This window comes from Haliotis rubra, unplaced genomic scaffold (genome assembly GCF_003918875.1).
Source record: "Haliotis rubra isolate DU_JTF1 unplaced genomic scaffold, ASM391887v1 Scf269, whole genome shotgun sequence".
Classification (NCBI taxonomy): Eukaryota; Metazoa; Mollusca; class Gastropoda; order Lepetellida; family Haliotidae; genus Haliotis; species Haliotis rubra.
In genome coordinates this window covers 1,034,603-1,043,994 of record NW_025766769.1, presented here as the reverse complement: position 1 = coordinate 1,043,994, position 9,392 = coordinate 1,034,603, and the positions used below count along the sequence as shown (strand labels likewise).

Here is a 9,392-nt window from a genome sequence, read left to right as displayed (position 1 = left end):
TGTTTGTGAGGTTCGCTTGTCTTTGTGAGGTTCGCCTCTCTTTGTGGGGTTCGCTTCTCTTTGCGAGGTTCGCTTCTCTTTGTGGGGTTCGTTTCTCTTTGTGAGGTTCGCTTCTCTTTGTGAGGTTCGCTTCTCTTAGTGGGATTCACTTCTCTTTGTGAGGTTCGCTTCTCTTTGTGGGGTTCGTTTCTCTTTGTGGGGTTCGCTTCTCTTTGTGAGGTTCGCTTCTCTTTGTGAGGTTCGCTTCTCTTTGTGAGGTCTGCTCCTTTGTGGGGTCTCTTCTCTTTGTGGGGTTCCTTCTCTTTGAGGTTCGCTTCTCTTTGTGGATCTGGCTTCTTCTCTTTATGAGGTTCGCTTCTCTTTGTGAGGTTCTGCTTCTCTTTGTGGGATCTCGCTCTCTTTGTGAGGTTCGCTTCCTCTTTGTGAGGTTCGCTTCTCTTGTTAGGTCTCGTTCCTCTTTGTGAGGTCTGGGCTTGTCTTTGTGAGGTCTGCTCTCTCAGGAGGTCTCAGCTTGTCTCTTGTGAAGTTTGCTTTGTCTCTTGTGAGGTTCGCTTGTCTCTTGTAAGGTTCAGCTTCTTTGTGAGGTCTCGGCTTCTCTTTGTGAGATCTCGTTTCTCTTTATGAGGTTCTCGCTTCTCTTTATGAGGTTCATTTCTTCTCTTTGTGAGGTCTGGCTTGTCTCTTGTGAGGTCTGTTTCTCTTTGTGAGGTTCGCTTCTCTTTGTGAGGTCTGGCTTCTCCTTGGTGAGGTCTCGCTTGTCTCTTGTGGGGTTCTGCTCTCTCTTGTGGGGTCTCCTTCTCTTTGTGAGGTTCTGCTCTCTTTGTGGGGTTCGTTTCTCTTTGTGATGTTCGCTTCTCTTTGTGAGGTTCGTTTCTCTTTGTGGGGTCTGTTCCTCTTTGTGAGGTTCGCTTCTCTTTGTGAGGTTCTGGCTTCTCTTTGTGAGGTTCGCTTGTCTCTGTGAGGTTCTGCTTGTCTCGTGAGGTTCTTTCTCTTGTGAGGTCTGGCTTGTCTCAGTGAGGTCTCGCTTTGTCTCTTGTGAGGTCTGCTTGTCTCTTGTGAGGTTCTGCTTCTCTTTGTGAGGTTCTTCTCTTTGTTAGGTCTGTTCCTCTTTGTGAGGTTCAGCTTGTCTCTTGTGAGGTCTCGTTTCTCTTTGTGAGGTTCGCTTCTCTCTGTGAGGTCTCGGCTTCTCTTTGTGAGGTCTCGCTTGTCTCTCTGTGAGGTCGTTTCTCTTTGTTAGGTCTCCTTGTCTCTTGTGAGGTTCAGCTTGTCTCTTGTGAGGTTCGCTTCTCTTTATGGGGTCTGCTCTCTTTGTGGGGTCTGGCTTCTCTTTGTGGAGGTCTGCTCTCTTTGAGGTCTCGCTTTCTCTTTGTGATGTTCGCTTCTCTTGTGAGGTCTGCTTCTCTTTGTGGGGTCTGTTCCTCTTTGTGAGGTCTCGCTTCTCTTTGTGAGGTTTGCTTCTCTTTGTGAGGTTCGCTTCTCTCTTTGTGAGGTCTGCTTTCTCTTTGTTAGGTCTCGCTTGTCTTTGTGAGGTCTGGCTTGTCTCTTGTGAGGTCTGCTTGTCTCTTGTAAGGTCTGGCTTGTCTCTTGTGAGGTCTGTTTCTCTTTATGAGGTTCGCTTCTCTTTGTGGGGTCTCGCTTCTCTTTGTGAGGTTCGCTTCTCTTTGTGAGGTTTGCTTCTCTTTGTGGGGTTCGCTTGTCTTTGTGAGGTTCGCTTGTCTTTGTGGGGTTCGCTTCTCTTTGTGAGGTTCGCTTCTCTTTGTGAGGTTCGCTTCTCTTTGTGGGGTTCGCTTCTCTTTGTGGGGTTCGCTTGTCTTTGTGAGGTTCGCTTTCTTTGTGAGGTTCGCTTGTCTTTGTGAGATTTGTTTCTCTTTGTGAGGTTCACTTCTCTTTGTGGGGTTCGCTTGTCTTTGTGAGGTTCGCTTCTCTTTGTGAGGTTCGTTTCTGTTTGTGATGTTCCCTTCTCTTTGTTAGGTTCGTTCCTCTTTGTGAGGTTCGCTTATCTTTGTGAGGTCTGTGTCTCTTTGTGGGGTTCGTTCCTCTTTGTGAGGTCCGTTCTCTTAGTGAGGTTCGCTTCTCTTTATGGGGTTCGTTTCTCTTTGTGAGGTTCGCTTCTCTTTGTGGGGTTCGTTTCTCTTTGTGAGGTTCGCTTTCTCTTTGTGATGTTCGCTTGTCTTTGTGAGGTTCGTTTCTCTTTGTGGGGTTCGTTCCTCTTTGTGAGGTTCGCTTCTCTTTGTGAGGTTCGCTTCTCTTTGTGGGGTTCGTTCCTCTTTGTGAGGTTCGTTTCTCTTGGTGAGGTTCGTTTCTCTTTGTGAGGTTCGCTTCTCTTTGTGGGGTTCGCTTCTCCTTGTCGGGTTCGTGTCTCTTTGTGAGGTTCGTTTCTCTTTGTGAGGTTCACTTGCTTTGTGAGGTTCGCTTCTCTTTGTGAGGTTCGCTTCTCTTTGTGGGGTTCGCTTGAGGAGCCACGGGTGTGACGTCAGCAGTCCAATTGTGTTTCATGCGCTGGTTTTATCGTGGGGAATTGCTTTATAAGAAGTGAGTGATGCAGAAAACAAGGTGTGAATCCACGACACGGCAGATGGATGACTTCGATTAAAACAGAACACTTAAGCTGTGTTTGATAAAGGGGAACCTGCTGGCGGTCAGACAAAGCGATGGAATTCTTCCTGTTATCTCGCATTATATAATCTGTGGTGCTATACAAAGAAATTTCATTCAGTGACGAATAACATGCATTGAAAACTAACTCTGTATACACGTTGGAAAATGACTGCAGCAGCTGCCGATGTAGACGTGGACGTAGCAGTTCTGGACAGAGTGAATGCGTCTCCGGTCACTTTAATACAGTGTGGGGGCGGGGCGGGGGGCAACCCGTGTGGTGTGATGTATTGTAAACAGGGGACTGGTTCACCCATGGTGGGACAACATGTAAAGGCCTGTTTGATATGAAAGATACTTGACTTTCAGAAATGTTTGCAAGATGACACATTAATTAGATGCTTAAATTAGAACACATAATTAGTTTATCTGAAGAAGTGCTGAACATTCTTTTCTTTATAACATACTCAACAGAGAAAAAAACTACATTTTCCACAGCATCCATTGTATGTTTTATATAAAAGTCCCAGACAGCACTCCCGTCGCCACCAGTGTTGAGTGGTGAGCATGAAGCATACAGTTCTATGTTCCCGATGACGTAACTAGGGATGTCACGTGACACAAGTAGGGTCTGGATCTACTGTTGTCAAACAGTTGTATGTCAAGCATGTTCAGATTCACGGTGTAGTTAGATCACGTGCAGGGTTGTACGTCATTCTGAGCAGTGCTGACGTGTATGTGTACGTGTATGTGTACGTGTGCGTGTAACGGGTACATGTAACGGGTACGTGTAACGCGTATGCAGAATGCTGAGGATGTCCAGATGTGTCGCAGGCACATTTGTCTCTTTTCGGGAAGATTTCCACAACTGACGTGACCGAAGTTCAAGTCAAAGAGCTGTGTATAGAATGTGTTTATGTCTGGCATTTTAGCAGATTCTGGTTTGTGATATTTTTTCTGAGGTTCCCGTGACCTTCCCTAGATCTGCCTTGACACCATCTAGCCCCACTTAAACATGTTCCCATCGCGTATTAGCGATAGCTTGCAGGGGCTGTTGAGGAATCTCACCTCCTCTCTTCACAATGAAATGTTCGAGTTTTCTGCCTGGGGAGAATATTCTTGTAGTTAATAACGCAATGCCCTGGTGTGGCGAATCAAATTATCAGCTGATGGTCAGCCGAGGGGAATGGTCAATGAATGAGACACAAGGACTGAAGGATCGAGCACCTGTTGTGAAGGACAGCGACAGTGATGGGGCCCCGGGGAGAGTAAACGAGGCACAAGTAAAGTGTATCACAAAAACTGAAGGGGTATACGCTGTTTAGTATATCAGGACTAATTAAAGGGATATATGTTGTAGAGTATATCAGGACTCATTAAAGGGATATATGTTGTAGAGTATATCAGGACTCATTAAAGGGATATATGTTGTAGAGTATATCAGGACTCATTAAAGGGATACATGTTGTAGAGTTTATCAGGACTAATTAAGGGATATATGTTGTAGAGTATATCAGGACTCATTAAAGGGATACATGTTGTAGAGTATATCAGGACTCATTATAGGGATACATGTTGTAGAGTATATCAGGACTCATTAAGGGATATATGTTGTAGTGTATATCAGGAGTCATTAAGGGATATATGTTGTAGAGTAGATCAGGACTAATTAAAGGGATATTTGTTGTAGAGCATATCAGGACTCATTAAAGGGATACATGTTGTAGAGTATATCAGGACTCATTAAGGGATATATGTTGTAGAGTATATCAGGACTCATTAAGGGACATATGTTGTAGAGTATATCAGGACTCATTAAAGAGATATATGTTGTAGAGTATATCAGGACTCATTAAAGAGATATATGTTGTAGAGTATATCAGGACTCATTAAAGAGATATATGTTGTAGAGTATATCAGGACTCATTAAAGAGATATATGTTGTAGAGTATATCAGGACTCATTAAAGAGATATATCTTGTAGTGTATATCAGGACTCATTAAGGGATATATGTTGTAGTGTATATGAGGACTCATTAAGGGCTATAATGTTGTAGTGTATATGAGGACTCATTAAGGGATATATGTTGTAGAATATATCAGGACTCATTAAGGGATATATGTTGTAGTGTATATCAGGACTCATTAAGGGATATATGTTCTAGTGTATATCAGGACTCATTAAGGGATATATGTTGTAGAGTATATCAGGACTCATTAAGGGATATATGTTGTAGAGTATATCAGGACTCAGTAAGGGATATATGTTGTAGTGTATATCAGGACTCATTAAGGGATATATGTTGTAGAGTATGTCAGGACTCATTAAAGGGATATATGTTGTAGAGTACCTGTAGGGAGATGCCCGTGTGGGGTAATGTCTGGAACCAATAGGTATCTACTTGTACCAAACGAGCTGCTGCATGAAAACACATGGATGTCATTCTAGTGCATCTTTACTGCTGATGTGTGATTTAGGACTGCGCTGTTCATATTTCTAGACTCTGCGGCCGGACTCATTACCTATACTACTTCTGTTACACATGGACGTGATGTTTTACACACAGTAGACAGGTGGGGCAGACAAGTGGGGCAGACAGGTGGGGCAGACAAGTGGGGCAGACAGGTGGGGCAGACAGGTGGGGCAGACAGGTTGGGCAGACAAGTGGGGCAGACAGGTGGGGCAGACAAGTGGGGCAGACAGGTATGGCAGACAGGTGGGGCAGACGGGTGGGGCAGACAGGTGGGGCAGACAGGTATGGCAGACAGGTGGGGCAGACAAGTGGTGCAGACAAGTGGGGCAGACAGGTGGGGAAGACAGGTGGTGCAGACAGGTGGGGCAGACAGGTGGGGCCGACAAGTGGGGCCGACAGGTGGGACAGACAAGTGGGGCAGACGGGTGGGGCAGACGGGTGGGGCCGACAAGTGGGGCAGACAGGTGGGGCAGACAAGTGGTGCAGACAGGTGGTGCAGACAGGTGGGGCAGACAGGTGGGGCAGACAAGTGGGGCAAACAGGTGGGGCAGACCATTGGGGCAGACAGGTGGGGCAGACAAGTGGGGCAGACAGGTGGGGCAGACAGGTGGGGCAGACAAGTGGGGCAGACAAGTGGTGCAGACAGGTGGTGCAGACAGGTGGGGCAGACAGGTGGGGCAGACAAGTGGGGCAAACAGGTGGGGCAGACCATTGGGGCAGACAGGTGGGGCAGACAAGTGGGGCAGACAGGTGGGGCAGACAGGTGGGGCAGACAAGTGGGGCAGACAAGTGGGGCAGACAAGTGGGGCAGACAGGTGGGGCAGACAAGTGGGGCAGACAAGTGGGGCAGACCATTGGGGCAGACAGGTGGGGCAGACAAGTGGGGCAGACAAGTGGGGCAGACAGGTGGGGCAGACAAGTGGGGCAGACAAGTGGGGCAGACAGGTGGGGCAGACAAGTGGGGCAGACAAGTGGGGCAGACAAATTCCCAGCGTGAACGATGACAGTCACGTGGTGCTACGCAGCTTTCACATAGTGTGATCAGACCTCTGACATCCTTCTTCAGGCGAACATCGGACGTGTTGTGTTGCTCCCCCTGGCGGAGGGGGGCTGGAGGGACACGTGTCGGGTCGTTATGATTTGATTAGTCTGTCGTGCAGACCCTGAAGCAAATATATCCAAGAAAGCCCACGCAAGTCTAGAAAATGTTGCAAGTCTAGATTTCCTCAGCTTCTGAAAATGAAGAAAGTCTCAGGGCTCCTTTTCATTATATTATATTTTTTTTTACTATGAACTTTTTTCAGTAAAATATGTTCATTTCAGAGACTAGTTGTTAGTCTATGATTTGATCTACAACCACGGCTCTCCGTCTCATCAGCAACTTTGCTACAACAGTCTCTACAACAGTCCTACTACTGGCAGCAGCGTCTTCTACAGCAACGACTACTGTGTCCACCTAGCACAGTTCCAGCACCTTATCATCAATACAAGCATGAGTAGCTTGAACTATGTATTAACTGTGATGTATGGCGGTGTAACTCTGTGTCAAACCGTTGTAACTGCATCACGTTGTCTGTGTTGAGACCCAGTAGAAGTTCATATCATTTTGGTTTAACAATAACTAGTTGTGATTAAAATATTTACTGTATAATGTAAGGAGTGTGGACGTTACAATATTATTATGCTATTGGAATCTAGGTAGTTTTGTACCGTAGCTATTGTGTCCCCCGTCGAGAAGTTGCTGGAATATTGCTAAAAAAGGCGTAAAACCATACTCAGTCAGTCAGTCCATGATGTGGAACTTTCTACAACTATTAAGACTATAGCAGTAGGTAGTGCTTGCCTCTCCCATCTACATTATATCAAGAGCAGCTGTGTCACGATCGCTATTTTCACCCTGAATATTCTGCCTTTGCCCATTTAGACCACTGTTGCTGCCAGGTAAATAGTACTATCAATGACGTCATTGCTATTACTACGGGTATTGTCGCACTCAGCAATATTCCAGCTATATGGCGGCGGTCTGTAAATAATCGAGTCTGGACCAAACAATCCAGTGATCAACAACATGAGCATGAGATCTACACAATTGGGAACCGATGACATGTGTCAACCAAGTCAGCGAGACCCATTCCTTTAGTCGCCTCTTACGACAAGCATGGGTTCTGTTTGTGTTGAGATGTCTGGGTGAACTTACTGTTTCAGCTAAAAGGGCGGTGTCCGCCCGGGAAAGCCACATTTGAAAAATACCAATTGCCGCTAAAGTCACATTTCAAGTACAAACCTCGGTGCCGCGAATCGCCGCGAAAGCCACATTGAGTAAGGAAATCAATACCGGGTTTTTTTTCAAATAAGCGTTTCCCATTGATCAAAATGGATTAAAATTGTTTTAGTAACTTGTTCTTTGTTTGTTTAGTTAACATATGATGGGCGGCTTCTTTATTCTCGTTGAAGTTTTTAGTTAACATATGATAACATATGTTCTGAGATTAAATAATACATGCTAATGGGTTATTCTATGGAAAAGGGCAATTTCAACTTTTGCTCTTAAAAAAAATTTATTTGTATTTTTAATGTCTTAATGTAAACTACTTCGGTTTATGTGATTGGTATATCGTATGAGCAGAGAAGCTTGGACAAGAATTTAGTTTAAAAACAGCTATGAAAATGGAAAGAGTTAGGCGTCTCATATGTGGCCGTTTATAAGTATATTTGTGCAATAAATGGTCATTCTTCTAATTTGTTTTTATTTATTTATTTATTTTTGAGTTTTTAGCATGAATGTAAACATAATAACTGAGGCAACCATAGCTCTTATCTCAAACAGTTAGACTCGTGAAGGTCCGGGTTAGAATAGTAATTGATCTTCAGTAACCCATGCTTGTCGTAACAGGCGACTAACGGGATCGGGTGGTCAGGCTCGCTGACTTGGTTGACACATGTCATCGGTTCAGAATTGAGCAGATCGATGCGTTGCTCACTCACTCAAACAGTTATCAGAAAAGGATAAACCATTGAATTGACCCTCCCATAAGTTAAAATGCTTCAGAGCTTGTTCAAATGCTTGTATAATCATAAATAATTCGTAAATGGGGTTTGAGTATACCTACGTGAGGCAACTAGTTTGCGTGATCTGGACTTTTTTTCTCTAACAATTCAACTGGATTTCTAGATTTTACCTAATGAATATTTCACATTATTTACGGTAACATGGATTAGCTAATAGCGCATTGCCGGGAGAGCCACATTCACACGATCACTCAACCATGGCCATTGCCGGTGGGTTCAGGCTAAAACGTCAACACAGCAAAACGGCACCTGGCGAAAACGGCACCATTAGGACATAACGGAACCTAGACTTGGCGAAAACGGCTATAAATCTTATGGCGAAAACGGCACCAACTAAATCTTATGGGGTAAACTAGCATATCATTATAGATAATTCTGATAAAACTGATTGCAGAATGTTTGGATAATAAATACGTCTACTCTGCCAACATTTAATGGAAAGGGCATCCCCCCAAAATACAGGAAATTAAACAACTTGATTTATATACTAAAGAATATAATACAAACCCATACTACAGATCTCTTCCTCCAGCATGACTGCTAAACATCTTGACCAACACAAAACTTAATGAACACCATATACGTAACAAATTCACAGTGCAAGAACATTTATACTGATGGATGCAAAGACCAAACACGCCAAATTGAAATTGCCATAACCAGATTAAGATTAGCAAATTGCAATCATAATCACTATCTACACAAAATCAACCTTCATCCAAACAGTAAATGTATCACTTGCCAAATTCCTGAAACAATAGCCCACACTATCTTTAACTGCTCAAAATATAATAAACAAAGAACCCCACTCATGGCAAGCTGCGACAACTGACGGACTACTTTGAGAGTCAGTGGATCTCCCATCCTATATCATCCACCCCACACCCCACACCCCCACACACACCTGGTCAGTCTTCAACATCGCGGTCAGGACAAACAACTTTTTGTTGAAGGTATTCATTTCTTAATTAAATGTTTTATATATGATGCTATAATCTTGCTAATGTTATAATGAAATGAAATAAAACATAAGTCAACGTCATACGTTGTTTTATATATGGTGCCGTTTTAGCTCAGAAATCAGTAGCCGTTTTCGCCAATATGGTGCCGTTTTCGCTAATATGGTTCCGTTTTCGCCAAACAAATTTGGTGCCGTTCTGCTGTGGTGCTGTTTTAGCTATAACCCATTGCCGGTTGAGCCACACCATTTTCAACTCTGTTTTTCTTAAATGTGGCTTTGTCGGGTTGTAACCA

General features: G+C 44.2%; 1 protein-coding gene across 1 annotated transcript; it reads right to left on the bottom strand.

The window, feature by feature from the left end:
- Positions 1-648: 648 nt before the first annotated feature.
- Positions 649-3,311, bottom strand: LOC124280488 (serine/arginine repetitive matrix protein 5-like). The gene is made up of 3 exons (XM_046716426.1): positions 3,307-3,311; positions 2,168-2,450; positions 649-1,212 (listed from the first exon to the last, which is right to left on the bottom strand). Exons 1-3 carry the CDS (start codon positions 3,309-3,311, stop codon positions 649-651), a joined length of 852 nt encoding a protein of 283 aa, XP_046572382.1.
- Positions 3,312-9,392: the final 6,081 nt, after the last annotated feature.

Excerpts from the sequence above, each read along its gene's own strand:
- LOC124280488 (XM_046716426.1), bottom strand. Across the intron at positions 1,213-2,167 it reads AACGAACCTCACAAAGACAA|AGAGACAAGCGAGACCTCAC; the intron begins GCGAACATCACA and ends ACGACCTCACAG.